The sequence below is a fragment of the Pongo abelii genome, chromosome 8, assembly GCF_028885655.2.
Source record: "Pongo abelii isolate AG06213 chromosome 8, NHGRI_mPonAbe1-v2.0_pri, whole genome shotgun sequence".
Classification (NCBI taxonomy): domain Eukaryota; kingdom Metazoa; phylum Chordata; class Mammalia; order Primates; family Hominidae; genus Pongo; species Pongo abelii.
In genome coordinates, this window is record NC_071993.2 from 6407064 (window position 1) to 6424645 (window position 17582).

Consider the following 17582-nt stretch of genomic DNA (forward strand, 5'->3'; position numbering starts at 1 on the left):
TCACGCTCTTGTTTTCTGCTATGGGATAACACAGAGAAAACCCTCACCAGATGCTGGCACCTTCATATGGGACTTCATAGCCTCCAGAATTACATTTCCTTTCTTTATGAATTAGCCATTTTTGCGGTATTCTGTTATAGCAGTTTAAAATGGATCAAGACAAGGAGAAAGCATCATTGTTTGATTTGGAAGCCACTGACTTCAAAACAGCCTTTTCAATACACTTCACCCACTTCTCTCTAAAATGCAGGAAAGGCCAGGTGCGGTGGCTCATGCCGATAATCCCAACACTTAGGGAGGCCGAGGCAGGAGGATCACCTGAGGTCAGGAGTTCAAGACCAGCCTGGCCAACATGGCAAAACCCCATCTCTACCAAAAATACAAAAATTAGCTGGGCATGGTGGTGGTGTGTGCCTATAATCCCAGCTACTTGGGAGGCTGAGGCAGGAGAATAGATTGAACCTGGGAGACAGAGGTTGCAATGAGCCAAGATCATGCCACTGCACTCCAGCCTGGGTGACAGAGAGAGACTCTGTCTCAAAAAATAAATAAAATAAACAGGGAAGAAAATAGCTTGAATGTACCTCGTTATAGTTAAGATCAGCAAGTGCATTTAGACTCCTTTAATTAATTCAGATAATAAAAACAGGTGCTAAAGGCATGTTCTCTTTTAAAAAAACATTTGCTGCCTACAGTTAGGCTTAATTCTAAACTTCCTATTTATTATACTGTAAGTTAATCTGATACACCCATGACAGCAAGCGTTATTATTAAATCATCACCATGCATCAGCCAGGACCATGTCTTTGCCTTCTTGATCAGTGTAAATCTTTCTTGTTTCCGGAATCCCCTGGAAAGTCATTTTATAAACATCATTTTAAAGATGCCGATAGGCCACCCCGTAAAGTAGTCTTGCCAAAATGAAACTAGCAATTTATGAGACACACAAAGAATAGAAGAACAAGTTAAAAGGCACACGGGAATGTGCCAGCAAGTCCATGGGACTTATGGGATGCTCTACAGGACAAACAACCTGATTTCAACAAAATACTGCACAAATAAATAAAAGAGAGGGCGGGTGGAATGTCCAGTCTCCGTACAGGGACTTGAGGCAGATCCCCAATTACAATGTGAGAAACCTAGTTGGATTCTGATTCAAAAAAATTGTAAAAAATGAAAACCTAAATCTACACATTTGTGACATTTATGAGACAAACTAGAAACTAGAAAATTGCATACCAACTGGATTTTTGATGACAGTAAGGCGTTATTGGCCATTTTTGGGGTGTAATAAGAGTATTATAATTTTTTGGCTGGGTGTGGTGGCTCACACCTGTAATCTCCGCACTTTGGGAGGCCGAAGTGTGTGGCATGTGCCTGTAATTCCAGCCACTTGGGAGACTGAGGCAGGAGAATAGCTTGAACCTGGGAGGCAGAGGTCAGGAGTTTGAGACCAGCCTGGGCAACATGGCGAAACCCCGGCTCTACTAAAAATACAAAACTTAGCCAGGCATGGTGGTGCATGCCTGTAATCCCAGCTACTAGGGAGGCTGAGACAGGAGAACCTCTTGAACCCAGGAGGTGGAGGTTGCAGTGAGCTGAGATTGTGCCACTACCCTCCAGCCCAGGCAACAGAGCAAGACTCCATCCCCGCCCCCCACCGCCGCCGGCCACCAGCCAAAAGAGTATTATAATTTTTTTAAAGAAGAACTTTTTAGACATATTGCCATATTTATGGACGAAATCATAGGCTGTCTTGGATTTTTGCTTCAAAATAATCAGGAATGGGGGAGAGGACAGTGTAGAAAGAGCCACATTATTCATGAGGTGCTGATTGCAGAGACTGGGTGATGGGTACACCAGCTCATGATACTGTGCTGTTTCCATAAATGTTTCACTTTCCTTAATACAACATTTTTTAAAAATGTGTCAATTCTCACAATCTACTGATGCAGGAAATGAATTACTTTATATGACTCTCTTCACTTTAATAGATGTAAGCTAATGTATTCTGAACAGCTTGGATTGATGGGCATTAGCTGTTTTCACATAAATCGTGGAATTTCTCCCATGACTCAGGGTAAGGTGCTGGGGCTGCCAGAGGACCTGCCTCAGCAAGATTTTTCTCAAGAGCGAGACTCCATCAGCCCGGGCAGATGGGAGCAGGTTCTTGGCCGGTGTAGACAGCAGCAAACAGCAGAAGGGAAGCCATTCTCACTACATCCTCCCTGCAGTAGCCACAGCCAGGCCCTTAGGAGGAGCAGCGACCGGGGGTGTCCGGAAACATCCTGTCCCTGGATGGAAACTAGGTCTTGTTTGGATTTTTTTTTCTTTTTTTGCCGTGTTAGTTAGGAAATTATTTATTAATTTACAAGACAGGTTTTATCTCAGCCAAGGTGGGAAATGGCGTCCCTGTCCCTCCCAAAGCACAGAGCACAGAAATGAGGTTGTTTACATCGCGAGTCTCTGCGCTGGTGTTTAAGTCATTAAAAAGATATTCGAAAAGAAAAAAAGTCTCTAAATACAGGTTTATGGAATAATTCATAACAGCTTTAAGGAACCATCATGGTACACTGGGAAAGTCACCCATATTGCAGGATAGATTTCTTCTGTTGGCTGATGAGCATTTGTTTATAGTCGGCCTTGACTCTACCACAATTTTATAAGTAGTTCTTCTATTTTTTTAAAAGCAACATTTTGGGACGAAATATTGTGAACAAATAAGGAATACGACTATATTTGTGAAACCCCTTGTTAATGTCCAAGTGATATTTTAAATCTTGAAATGTGATTTCCTGTATTGATTTCCAATTTCCCATGCTCCTCTATCTCCCTGCATGGGCTGCCATGGAAAATCACCAAAAGCACTCCTCTGATCCCAGGTAGCTCTGTTCCTGCCACCTGTGGGCTTTTGCTCTCCCTAATTCCTCCTTGTCTGGCAGAACCTCTCAGGTTCCCTACGGAAAACCCACCAGCAAGCCACTGCAAATTATAGTCAAGAAAATGCTTTGTTGGCTGGACACAGTGGCTCACACCTGTAATCCCCGCACTCTGGGAAGCTGAGGCAGGCGAATCACTTGAGGTCAGGAGGTTGAGACCAGCCTGGCCAACATGGCGAAACCCCGTCTATACTAAAAATACAAAAATTAGCCGAGTGTGGTGGCGGGCGCCTGTAATCCCAGCTATTCGGAAGACTGAGGCAGGAGGATCACTTGAACCCAGGAGGCGGAGGTTGCAGTGAGCCAAGATTGCACCACTGCATGTCAGCATGGGTGACAGAACGAGACTCCGTCTCAAAAAAAAGAAAAAAGAAAGAAAGAAAATGCTTTGTAAAGGCAAACACACAATGGTGTGTAGTAGTAATACCACTGGGGTCGCCTGAAAGTGTTGAAGTCAGGCATTCCCTGAGCTGGGAACACTGTGTTCCTCTTCATCTGTCCTATAAGGTATAAAGGCTGCAATGTCAAACCAGGTCCCTGAAATAGCTCCAAGAATCGCACGTTTCTGCAAGTAGCGGCACAGACTACATTTAAAGAGGGCCTTGTTCATAAGAATCGGGGGCAGGAATAAGTGCCAAATGATGAAGGGAAAATGACAAAGTAGCCAAGTAGCAGGTTACAGGAAAGCTCTGGGGGTTGATCTCGGGGGTGGCAAGCGGGGCTGTGCTTAGCTCTGGCCTCCGGGACTGTCTTGGCTGTCTGTCATCATCTCTTGGAGGGGTCCTGATTAGGCGGACAGGCTTCTGTGTGGAGGGCTGGAAAGCTTGGCTGAACTTTTTGGTAAAGAACACAGAGGTAGGATTGAAAGCTCCTTTTCTATCTGCCAGGATAATTTGTATCTTGGAAGAATAAAATATACAATTTTTTTCCAATTTGTTTTTGCTTGGGCTCTTTCTACCTGTCCTCATCTCTCACCACTGTCTCTCCATCTCGGCTCCAATCTTATCTGAAGTTTCAGCTCTAATGAAATGCCTACTGTCAGTGGCGTGCCAAGAATGGGGCCGTGTGAGCCATCTGCCTGGGGTGCAGGCAATAACAGGGACACTGCCCATAGAGAAATTTAAAAACAATAATAAAATAGGCTAAAATCTACTTTTGCCATGTGCTGGCAATTCTAAACAATGTCAGCTATTAAACACACCTTCCAGAAAAAAGATCTCTGGTTGGTATGCGTTCTAAACAACTGCTGGGGTGCTGGCTGAGTTTTAATGATATGTTAAGGTTTCACATTAGCAGGTTTTTATTAGTCATTTGTTTGTAAATATTGTTTTCTACATGGAAGTAAATTTGGAGACCTGCCAACTGCTCACAGTCAACTTCCAACACATGTCAACTTAGCTATACACCCTGGTTTCAAGAACAAGCCGTTAATAGTTCAGAATCTTTCTAGCTGACTTTGGACATAGTGAGAGCTGCGTATTCCTCTGTTTAAACAGTGGAATCAAATAAGCAATGATTATCAGTGACTGGAAAAGACCAAGAAACAGAACTTGAGTTATTTCACTTTGTCATCCCATGTGACCACTTGGAATTTCTAAATCAGTGTTTAAAATTTAAACCGGTGAAACTGTATGAACTGGGAGGTGGAATACTTTTGTTTGGCAAGAGCAAGTTTTAGCTTGCATGTGAAATCTCTTACTAAATGTGATGATAGCTTTAACATGAAACTGCTTTTTAATTATTGCTTGTTTGAAAACAAAAGGACAAATCAAGAAATTAAATGTCCGTGACGTGATTTCATAGCTGCCTACCTGTTACCTTTCACAAATGCTTTGATTTTATTGCCATTTACTGGTAATTTTTGTAACTGTCTGATTAGACATTAGACACACAAAGTTTGATAGAAGGAAAATGCTATAATCAGCAGTTTTACTCTGGCTATTACTATCATTCATTTAATTTCATAATTATCACTATAAGTAGTTTATGGAGGGAGATGGTGTTAAAAACGACCCACCCCACGTGCCGAACACGCTGGGTGCTGGTTGCTCAGTGTGACCGGTTGTCTCCTGCCGAGCTGCTGTTCCTTCAAGCACGATGCTTTTCCCCTTGTAAGTTCCTGCTCCCACTTTGAGACTCAGTTCACAGCCCCTCCTCTGCGAGACTCTTCTGATTCCATCTCGCCTAAATGATCAGTTTTAATTTCCCTTCTTGCCTTTGTGCATTGGTTTATCCTTGCATTGGCTGTGCTGCGGTTTCATGATTTATTTGTTAGTCTCTTTCTGCTTCTAGATGATGAGCTAATGGAGAGCAGAGATCACAGCTCATTCATCTCAGTGTCTCCAGTTCCCAGCCTAATCCCTGGCACATAATGGGTGCTAAATCATCACTCTTGGAATGAAAGAAGAATGATGTGGCTCTCAATAGCTATTAAATTAGGCTTGGCTTGGAGACTGTTCTTTACACTAAGTTTTTTCTGTTTCGTCAGCTCAGCGGCTAACACCCTCTCCGCAGGTGCTCCCCCCGCTGCTGCCTCGCACACCTCAACACTCACCCTAGCGCCAAGGCGGGGGGCAGAGGAGGCAGGCAGGGGACAGGTATGGGTGAGGATACAGAGGAATGGGACGCGAAATCCAGACTTCTAGAAATTGTGCAGCATCCCTTGACATCCAAGCAAGGGCGGGCACTGTTTCCCGAGAAGTAAAGCTTAGGATGAATTTACATTGCCTATGAATAGAGTATTCCCACTCCCCAAACCATCCCATATGTGGGAATATTCTAGAAGCAAAAAGGCCAAAATGATTTCCTCTTTTTACCCATTTCATTAACTTTGGTGGTCCAGCACCATTCTAGGGTCTATGGAAAATACCAGGAAAGAGGCACATGTTCATTGCAGAAAAATCAGAAAATGGAAATAGGCAGAAAGAAATTTTTTCAAAATGCCCATAATCCCATCACCCACAGATAATTGCCATTAGGATTTAGGTAGAGATCTTTTCTTTGTCTCTGTCTGTGTCTGTGTGTATGTGTGTGATCTATCAAAAGGAACCATAATACACATTCTGTTTTGTGATGTCATTTTCGCCTAATAACGTATCATGGCATCTTTCCATAGTCCTATGTGCTCTTTACAGTATTACATTTGGCAGCTAATATTGCCCTGTGCCATTATATGATGACTTCTTCAACCCCCACTCTATTATTGGATATTTAAGTTGGTTTTAAACTGGCTTTTACTGTTAAGAACCATACCTGTGCTGTTTACAATCATGAATCATTCACTGAGCAAATGCTGAACAGTTTCCTTAAGAGAAGTGTCTGGAACGGGAATGGCCGGGTCGAAGGGTAGGAACTAACGAGCTGCCCCTTCTAGACAGCCTGACGGGAAGGGCTCAGCGGAGTTTGTGACGATCCCATAATAAGAAGCTGATGTGGAACTAGGGATCTCCTGGGCTGGGTCCCACCCCAGGAAGTCTCTTCTCTCCACTCTGCATTTTTATCCATCCCAGGAAATGACTGATGCCACAGCTCAAAGGGGCATGGCCTTGAATAGCAGAGTCCAGGCAGGAAGCATGGCCAGAAGCCCTGCAGGGACTCTCCCTCACATTGCCCGCTCTGTGGTTAAGGAGAAAAAGCCTCCCTAGAGGCTACCAGCTGACTCTCTAAGTGGCATTCACCAGACCCAGCCCACCTGCCCAGCCCTAGACCAAACAGCAGTGAAAAGGAATGAAACTGCCCTGACCGGTTGACTTTAACCCTGGCTCGTTTCTAGGGACTTGGCATGAACTGCCTGAATCCAGTCAGGCTCCTTAAACAAACAGGGGAGGGAGAAGGGCTGCCCAGCGGTGAATGCCATCCCAGAGTGTGCATGAAACTGTTACAGAAAAAGGTCCAGATCCAGACCCCAAGAGAGGGTTCTTGGATCTTGTGCAAGAAAGAATTCAGGGCGAGTCTGTAAAGCGAAAACAAGTTTATTAAGAATGTAAAGGCCAGTTGCCTTATAGAATGTCCCATATTCTAGAGCTACATGATTATTCTTGGAGGTGTAACTTAATTTGTTCCTCTGTCCCCGAGTATTTTCTTTTTTTCTTTTTTTTGAGATGGAGTCTCTGTTGTCCAGGCTGGAGTGCAATGGTGTGATCTAGGCTCACTGCAACCTCTGCCTCCTGGGTTCAAGAAATTCTTCTGCCTCAGCCTCCTGAGTAGCTGAGATTATAGACATGCACCACCAAGCCTGGCTATTTTTTTTGTATTTTAAGTAGAGACGGAGTTTCACCGTGTTGGCCAGGCTGGTCTTGAACTCCTGACCTCAGGTGACCCTCCTGCCTTGGGCTCCCAAAGTGTTGGGATTATAGGCATAAGCCACCGCACCTGGCCCTGTCCCCAGTATTTTCTGATTAGATTCAGATGAAAGGCTTTTGGGAGAATAGGTGATACTATATAATACATATTGTATTATACCAGGTGGCTCATAATATCAAGCTGTTTTACTGTTGATGATGGTGTATTTGATACATTTGATCCTTTAAGAATGGAATCCAGAACAGTTTCTTTCTCTTTCATTCCAAAAGAACCATCACTACAAATTCGTTTATATAGAAGAGACTTTTCCTGAAAATGTGGGCATAATAGCATGGCTTATAGTGGAATACAGTAAAAGGAAGAGATGAAGACTGAGTGTTCCTTCTGGAAGGTGGTGTATGTGTGTGGAGACATGGATCTGTGACATTCATGAGGTGGACTCTGATAGACACAGACACCCACCTTGGATCCTCCTTCAGGAAAGGACTCACTGCCCAGCTGTGAAGAGTGTAGTTGGCTGAAAACCTCTATGCGCTCCTTCCGGATCTGCCTGGGCTGTTGAGCTAAGGTCACACTCTTCTCAGGGGCACCTCGACCAATGTCAGAGCCATGTAGAGGTAGCTGAGGGCATGCTTTCACCAGGGTGGCCACCAAAGATCAATGACTTCAAAAGGCAATGGCACAAGAGCTTTTCTGTTTCTGCCCAACACAGGACATCCTTGGTTCAGGAAAAGTTATAATTTAAATATGCATTCAAGCTTTTTCTTTTCTTTCTTTTTTTTGACAGAGTCTTGCTTTGTCATCCAGGCTGGAGTGCAGTGGTGTGATCTTGGCTCACTGCAACCTCCGCCTCCCAGGTTCAAGGGGTCCTGTGCCTCAACCTCCCGAGTTGCTGGGATTACAGGCATGCACCACCACACCTGGCTAGTTTTTGTATTTTCAGTAGAGTCCGGGTTTCACCATGTTTTGGCCAGGCTGGTCTTGAACTACTAACCTCAAGTGATCTGCCTGCCTCAGCCTCCCAAAGTGCTAGGATTACAGGCATGGGCCACTGTACCTGGCCAAGCTTTTTCTTACTATAGAGTGGGAGTGGCATCCTCTCCAGCCTTCTGCATGTGAGGTACAGGCCACCTTTGCTCTGGAGCTCCCTGCTAGGCTGGAAGACTCTTGGCCAGGTCTGCATCATAGTGTGACCCTCCCCCTGCCCAATTGCGTTTTGCAAGCATGACTCCCCAGTCCACTTTTTATGCTCCAAACGTTGCTGCAGTCTTTTCCAGGAAGAACTCAACTGGCACACAGACTATATGGAGAATCTAACTAAAATTCTGGCTCATTTGCCCAGAAAAAACCAACCATGCATGGAAGCCCCAAATCCTGAATACAAGTTCAAGGTATTCATGGATGCCTTGAAGCCCATGGACCCCACCTGAAGAGCCCTGGGATTCGACTCTCCACCTGCACTTCATACTCCCGTGGGGGACGTGCTCTTGATACTGTCAAGAGTTGTAACTCTAGCAAGGAACAATGGTTGCAGTCTGGGCAGGACAACCATGAGAGGCAGTGCAGTGACGCATCTCACTGGGTGGCAGGCGTTCTCTCTCATTATCCTTCCTCATTGAATTTGGTAATGAACCTTCATAAGGAGAAGATAAATTCTCCTGGGATCTTTGGGTCCCTGAGAAGCAGGAGAGCTGACATTGGAATAGAGAAAAGCTGGCATCTTAGGCTAAATGATAACTGAAAAGGGTGTAGGCAATTTTCAGGTTTCTTCCTAGATTGTCCAACTCAATCAGGGCAAAGGAGGGAGCAGGAAGTCCAGAAAATCATCATGTTCATGAAGAAAGAGTATGCATTTGTAGAGAGTTGTTCATGAGTTTCAGCTCTCAGAGCGGAAGGCATTGGATGGGCTATTGTAGCAGGAAAAGTGGCATTTCAAGATCCTAAGGTCTAGGATTCAGGAAATTCAATCAATCAACACCTCATTATTTGTTCTATCTCACCTTGTTTCATAAAGAATGATGATGTGTCCCTGTGTGGTCATGTAAAATGGGTTACAATTTGGAGGCAGAGGCTGAGGGTGGAAAGGCTGAAGAAGCCGTGAAGAAATTGTGTCTGGGTCCTGCGGGAGGGGCAGACAGAAGAGGCAATTGTGTGCAAAGAATGCGTATTCTCAGTAGCCAGCGATTTAAGTTTGGTGTGAAGGATATAGCATCTTTGGGAAGCAACTTGGTGATTCTCAGGATGAACAGGGCTTTTAAACCAAATCAGTGTTACACAGAAGCGGCATGTGGTTGTGACACCAGTTCAGAAAACTATACATACATAACCTGAAAAGCGAAAGTTCCTTTTCATGACACCATGCCCCCTCCACCCTAAATTCAGTTCTCGGGAAATAGCTACTGTTAGCAGGGCTGTGTCTTTTGGATTTGCAGTGCACTCCTCTTTCTGGGAAGGCACGGGTGCAGGGCTCCTCCTGTGGGGAGGACCACTTGCCCATCCATGCACCCATAGGGCCACCTGCTCCTTCTCAAGCTGCCCCTGGGAGCAGATGCGTCTTGGATCACCCTAACTGGCTCCTCCATGATGAGGACAACCATCAGAGTGGGGAGCTTGGAGTGGTACACCACCAGCTTCCTTCTGTTGGTAGGAGCCCCATGACGGCCTTGCATTCTAAGGACAATCTGATTGGCTGATCGTTTTATCCCTTGGAAACTCAGATATGGATGGAAAGTTGAGAGGTGAGCTCTCCTTCTTCTCCAGGGAGTTGAGGGGATCCTGCCCATTCCCGGAGCTGTGCTCCAGCCTCTGCCTGCACGCCCGAGGCTGGCCCCACCTCTGCCAATATCCACTGCCCTGTTTTGACTTGCAGCAGAGACGCTCATTTTGCGCTTTTGCCTGACCACGAAGATTTGTCTGTTGCAGCTTTCTCGTGACTGATGTTATTTGCTCCACTGTGGAAAAATCCCAGGAGACTCACAGATCAAGGGCCTAAAGGCAATCGTGTGGGAGACCTCTGACACTTTGTGTAAAGGGGAAAAACATTATTCCCAGGAGGCAATCAGTCCTCAGGGCGGTGAACTCTGGCCATGGGACCAGCTCCGTCTCTGCGGTGAAATGAGGATGTGTCATGTTGAAACATGAGTGGGACTTACAAAGGTCTGGAGGCCAAGTCAGAATTTCCAGGCTGCTTCCATGGGTCCCACGGTCACCCTGGGGTCTGGTCCGAAGCCTGGCTTTTTCCCATTTGAGACTCACATTTTCCCATACCCTAACACGGAGGCTAGCACAGTGTCTGATACTTTGTGGACCCTTGACCAATATTCTCAGAAGGAAGACTTTGATAAATATTCTAAAAGTGCCTTATCTGTTCTAGATGCTAGAGATCCAGCAGTAAATAAAATGAACTAAAAATGGAACTACTATTTGATCACCAATCCTGCTATGGAGTATCCACCCAAAAGAAAAGAAACCACTCTATAAAAGAGATACCTGCACTCTTATGTTCATTGTGGCACTATTCACAATAGCCAAGATAAGAAATTAACCTAAGTGTCCATCAGTAGATGACTGGTTAAAGAAAATTTGGTACATATACACAATGGAATAGTACTCAGCCATGAAAAAGAATCATGTCTTTTGCTGCAACATGGATGGAGCTGGAGGACATCATCTGAAGTGCAACAACTCAGAAACAGAAAGTCAAATGCCACACATTCTTATTTATAAGTGGGAGCTAAATAATGTGCACACATGGACATAGAGAGTAAAATAATAGACATTGGAGACTTGGAAAGGTGGGAGGAGGGTGAGGGATGAGAAATTATCTATTGCGTGCAATATTCACCATTTGGGTGATGGGTACCCTAACAGCCCAGACTTCACTGCTATGCCAAATAGCCATGTAACATGTAACAAAACTGTAAAAATAATTGTAAAAATTATTAAAAAATTGTAGAAAATTGTAAAATTGTTAAAAAAAATCCCCTAAATCTATAAAAATTAAAAAATGGACAAAAATTCTTGTTCTAATGATTCCTAAAAAATTAACTCCCTTGATACATTCTATTTCTTCCTGATACATTCTGTTATCTTTCTGTATTTCTACCAATTAATTTGGTTTTATTTTCCTTCAAGAAATAAACAACAAAACATCTTGTTAAAGGGACCATTCTTGTTCAGGTCAATAAACATAAATGAACCTGGCCGGGCGCAGTGGCACATGCCTGTAATCCTAGCACTTTGGGAGGCTGAGGCAGGAGGATCACTTGAGCCCGAGTTGGAGACCAGCCTGGGCAACATGGTAAAACCCTGTCTCCACCAAAAAAAATACAAAAAATTAGCTGGGGTGGTGTCATGCACCTGTGGTCTCAGCTACTTGGGAGACTGAGGTGGGAGGATTGCTTGAGCCCAAGAGGTTGAGGCTGCAGTGAGCTGTGATCATGTCACTGCACTCCAGCCTGGGTGACCGAGTGAGACCCTGCCTCAAAATAAAATAAAATAAAATAAAATAAATGAAGAATGCATCTTCTAAGAGACACAGCCTACGGTGGATAAATGAGGAATATGAAACTGTAGTTCTCAGGAAGCTCAAAGTCATTCCTTGGATGCTTTTGGCTCAACCTAGTTTTTAAAAAATGGAAAAATGAAGAAATGTATGAGCTTATAGAAGAGAAAATCCAGAGGTTGTGCTGACCTTCAAGGTAGCAGCAGTGGCTCACAGATGTCATGAAGAAACAGCTTCTTCTTCTTCTTTTTTTTTTGAGACGAGATCTCTGTTACCCAGGTGAAAGGGCAGTGGCACGGTCACGACTCACTGCTCAGCTTCCTGGGATCAACTGAGCTGAGACCACAGGTGCACACCATCATGCCTGGCTAATTTTTACATTTTTTCAGTAGAGACGAGGTCTCCCTATGTTGCCCAGGCTCATCTTGAACTCCTGGGCTTAAGGGATCCTCCTGCCTCTGTCGCCCAAAGTGCTACAATTACAGTCGTGAGCCACCACGCCTGGCCAGAAGAAGCAGCTTCTATCTGTGTTCTTCACCCTGCCTGTTGCAGTGTTGATTTTAACCTAAAACTGGCTCTCATCACAGTTCTGGAACAGCTGCCAGTAGCTCTCAGAGCCACATGTTCCCTCATTTGTGCCTGACAGGAGAGAGGCTGGCTTTCCATGGCCTTCAGAGTGGGAAATCACCTTGCTGGAGGCCTCCAGTAAATTTCTGCCCAGTTCTAAATGGTGAGCGTTGGGTTCTGTGTCCATTTCTGAACCAACCACTGTCCATGGAAATAGGATGCCTTTTTACCCTGCAGTGGACATCAGTTGCCCAACTCATAAGGAGGGATAGAACAGAAGTCATTCTACAATTTAAGTCTAAAGTTGACCTTTATCCACCTTCTCAAAGCCTTCCCTCTGGGCCTGGTGGTCTCTGTGGGACAAATATTTTCCTTCTTCTCATTTCCCAGCAAGTAGAAGTAGGGTGTGTGTCCTCTCTCCTCCCAACTGCTGATTCCGAAACTTTTTGTTTTGCAAAACCCCATGCTCCTTTGAAACTGATGCCTTTATTCCTCCCTCAGCCATGTCCTCATCACCTAGTAAGTTCCTTGTCATGCCCATTCTCTGTCGTTTTTTTAAGTTCTCAGTTTTTCTTTGTATCCTTTCTTCTAATTTCATTCTTGTTTAATTCAGTAAACAATCAAACAAAAAAGAAATATGTGACCCAACATTCTGCTTCTCAGTTTTTTCCTTTGTTTACTTTTTAAACTTCCCTTCTCCAATGTGATCCTTTCCTTCCCTAAATCCCAGCCATTGACTTTCATCATCTTATTCTGTGTCTTGTCATCAGCAGAAACTGCATCTCTTTTGGAATCTTGATTTTAAATGCCCTATGTCCTGGCTACTACCTTCTCTCCTTCTTGCTAACTTCCTACTCTCCTTTGCATTCACCCAGCAAAAATCACTCACTCACCCAACCCTGGGTGAACCCAATGATCTACTTTCTTTGTGATTGGACTGAACTGCTGAATATTGTTTGAGAAACTCACACTAACTGGCTTCACAATGAATTGCAAACCTGACTGAGGGCTCAACTCTATGTAGAAATTCTGCAGTGCCTCCCTGTAGGCATCCCAGCATCCAAGATGGCCTCATTACTGGCTGCTCCTTCTCCTTTGCCGATTCGGCCTCCACTTCCTGGCTTCTAAACAGACATTCCCAGGGCTTCCGCTCAAGCCCTCTTCTCTTCTCTCCCATTCGTTCTGCTCTTTCCACCTGTATTCATTTCCATAACTTTGAAACACCATCCATGTAATTGTGACTTCTAAATGTCTCTCTTTAATCCAGCACTTTCCCCTGGGTGCTAGTCTGGTAAATTGTCTGTTGACATATCCAGTTGCTGACTCACAGGCGACTCAAACGGAACATATCCCACGTGAATTTCAAATCTCCCTTTCTGCTTCATCTAATATTTATCTTCCAGTGTTCTCTGTTTCTGCAGATCGACCCTGTCACCATCTACCCCCTTACTACAGCCCCAGACCCTCAATGTCTCCATTTTCTTCACCAGTCTTTTTCCTTCACACATTCAGCATTCAGCAAGCTCCATGGATTCCACCTTCAAAAGAGCCATATCTCAAATCCATCTACCACTTTTCACCTCTGTCACCATCCCCAGGACAGTCCATCATCATGTCACCTGGCTCATGATAATAGAGTCCTAAATGGCTTCCCTGTGGCCACTCTTGACCACTGTCGTCCACTCTTCACCCAGCAGCCTGAATGATCTTTGAACAATGTCAATCACATTATCTCACTTCCTTGCTTAAAACTTGTCAATGGCTTCCCACCATGCCTCAAGTTCTAGTGCAATCTTCCGTTACCTCCCTCTCAAGCCACATTGGCTCCCATCCTCCCTTGCTCGTGATGCTCCAGTAACGCTGATGTCCTTTTCAGATCTTAGAACATGTTGAACTCTTTGAACCTCAAGGTCTTTAATGGACTTTCCTTTCACCTGGATTAGTCTTCCTTGGTCTCTTCTCATAGCAGAAATTTCTCGTCTCTTGAAACTCAACTTGAGTGTCGTCTGAAAGATGCCTTGCTGTCCACCTCCTCTAATGTGTGTCTGACTCATTATTCTCTGTCATGACTCTTTTTTCCCTTTGAATGAAACTTCTCATAATCCTAGTTATATTATTTACTTGTTTATTGTCAGTCTTTGCCATTAGAAGGCGCCCAGGCTCAGGTGATTCTCCCAGGCTCAGGTGATTCTCCCACCTCAGCCTCCCGAGTAGCTGGGGTTACAGGCGCCAGCCACCACGACTGCTAATTTTTTGTATTTTTAGTAGAGACGGGATTTTGCTGTGTTGCCCAGACTGGTCTCAAACTCTTGGACTCAAGCAATCTGTCTGCCTCGGCCTCCCAAAGTGCTGAGATTACAGGTGTGAACCACCACGCCCAGCCCGGCATACAATTTTTAAAAATAAAATGTAAGCACTCAAACTTTCAAAGTTAATAACATGTGCTTATTGAAAATGAAGAGCACGTGGAAGACAGCACTCAGAAGCCACCTGTAATCACAAGCAGATTACATGTGACCTTGCACTTCTAAGTCCTTGTGTGTGGATACACACATAATTGAACGCATATTGTTATGTTGTTGAGATCACACAATATGTATCATATTTTCACACACAATGAATATTTATCAACTTAAAGTCCCAAAGCCAAGAGTATTTTGATAACCAAGAATACACTACACCATTTCAATCAGGAAAAAAATGTAATTTTGCCTTTCATGGAGACAAAAATTTCCTGAAAGACAAAAATGGCAACAGTCCTCTGAATAAAGATGTTGGCAGAGTTACAATTAAAATACTGCGTTCCCTTAATGCTCAATTTAAAATAGGGTATAAAACACTGGGATATAATACTTCTAAGAGAATGACCAGAGCTATCCTAGTAAAATGTTAGCAGAGAAGGTATGTGTCCACTGAGTTATTTAGCAGTGTATTCTTACAGTAATCCCCAAAGAGATACACACTTACATCAATGGTTATCATTAAGATGGAAATAGCAATGTGTCTGTATAGTTCCTTCCTCATGCTCCTTCTGCCGCTCTGTTGCTGACCCAATTAATGAGTCCTGGGGTGCACTGCTCAGAGATGGCTTCGTAATACCATGTTCAAGAGGCTTCTTTTGTGTTAATTATAATAAAAACATTTACAAATGGGCCAATTCACTAGCTCTACCTTTTATCATACATTGTCATCTCAAGACATCTAAAAAACCAACTATGTTGTGAAATAAAGAATGAACATGGTCTACCTTTGCAAGGACATGGATGGAGCTGGAAGCCCTTATGCTCAGCAAACTAATGCCTGCAGAAAACCAAACACTGCATGTTCTCACTCATAGTGGGAGCTGGAAAATGAGAACACATGGACACAGGGAGGGGAACATCACACACTGGGGTCTGTCAGGGGAGTGTAGGGGGTGGTGGTGGTAAAGCATTAGGGAAAAGACCTAATGTATGCTGGGTTTAATAACTATGTGACGGGTTGATAGGTGCAGCAAACCACCATGGCACACGTTTACCTATGTAGCAAAGCTGCACATCCTGCACATGTACCCCAGAACTTAAAATAAAAATAAAAAAGAATGAACATGGTCTATAATAAACACAAGCACTTACTAAAAACTGCACATTTGGAACTGTGGTGATAACCCCAAACTGTCTTCTAGATATGGAGTTACCAGTAAGGAGCTCCACCGTGACTCTCCTCCCTGCTCTATTGCCCCGACGAGGAAGTGTGAAAATGTGTCTGGCTCCATCCAAGAGGTGGGTTAACAGAGGTCGCTCCCAGAAGACAGTCCTTCCTATAAACTGACAAAATAAAAATGCCCAAAGTGTGTTAAAAGAGGCTATAAAGTGTGTTATAAGGAGGTAGTAAAACAACCTCTTTATAAAACAACCCACATTTATAAAGGGTTGTTTTGCTACCTCTGCTTTTAACACACTTTGGGCTCTTAGGACTTGTTTATTCCTTACTAGACACCAAAATTAATGAAAATACACAGATAGAACCGTGGTCAGACAGCCTGAAATTGTCTAAACTTCCCTCTGTACCCCTCTCCCCCAAGAGATCAAATTTAACACCGCTCTCAAAAGATAATCATCCTGAGAGTTAGCAGAAAAATCGAAAGTGTATTATTTTACATTATCTACTTTTAACATATATGTGCACTTCTAAATACTTACGCTACATGATTCAGAGATGATGGAAGAAGTTCATCCACATTAACTGCACACATGCAACAAAGGCTGTGTCCTGAAAGCATCTTCTACCTAGGAACATGCTGGCCTAGAACCCTTCCCCTTCTCACATCTATCAACCCCGTGGGCAAATCTATGCACGTGCAATGCTTAGAGGTGATGTTCACGATATCCACTAGTCATTTTTAGAAGACAGTCTTTCCTATGAATTTTAACACAAAACTTACAAAATTGCTTACTAACTGGACTTTGGTCGAACACTGGCAACCTCTTTAACATCTAGAAAGAATAGGTGCTATAAAATTAGGACTTGTTTGTTGATCATATACACTACACTCACAGCAAAGTGAGACAAAACACAGCCCTGAGACACTGGTTAATCTGGCCTCACCATGGGCATGTTGGCAGGGAGCCCATGGGCACTTGCTCCTTTCTGCTCTTCCCTAGACCAGAACACAAATACAACGTGTCCTGTCCAAAAAGGCGGTTTGGCCATTCCATTGCCCAAAGACAATGTTTCATGTGGATTTTAACAAAAAGATATTTGGAAAATATGTCCCTTTACAACATCTACTTTTAATATATACCAACCAGTACTTCAGAACATCAAGAAAAATTACGTATCTCAAAAAGGAACATGGTGAGGCCAACTACATCTACATTGGTCAAGAATAGAAAATGCAGGCAGGACAATGGTTGGGAAATGAACATGTCCTCCAAACATGACCAATTGGGCATAGAACCCTTCTTCTGAACTTGACCCAAACTCAGCTTCTGCATAAATTCAGGGTGTGCACAGACCTCCTACAGCTTATTCATGACCCTCTAGACTAGCCTATGGAGTCTAAGTTAAGAACCCCTCTACTTAGGAATTTTCTGTCTTTTCCTGATTCCACAGTTACTTCGCTGAAGAAGAGAGGGCTTTGTTGAAGTCTTCCCATGCTTTCTGCACAGGGCTCTGGCCTTGGAGAAAGGATTTCCAGTTACTGCAGTGTCACTTGGCCCTGGGTCTCCTCCTGGGAGAGAGAAGTGTACGGCTCCCAAGGTTCCTGGCAGTTTTGAAAGAGCTCTCAG

At 44.0% G+C, this 17582-nt stretch overlaps 1 protein-coding gene across 1 annotated transcript in view; it reads left to right on the top strand.

The window, feature by feature from the left end:
- The window catches only part of PFKFB3 (6-phosphofructo-2-kinase/fructose-2,6-biphosphatase 3), a 177447-nt gene extending 161438 nt beyond the window's left edge, over positions 1–16009 (top strand). Inside the window, exon 15 of the mRNA XM_054521569.2 lies at positions 15977–16009. Coding sequence (XP_054377544.1) covers positions 15977–15994 — 18 coding nt within the window. The 3' untranslated portion in view covers positions 15995–16009. The remainder of the gene's footprint in view (positions 1–15976) is intronic.
- Positions 16010–17582: the final 1573 nt, after the last annotated feature.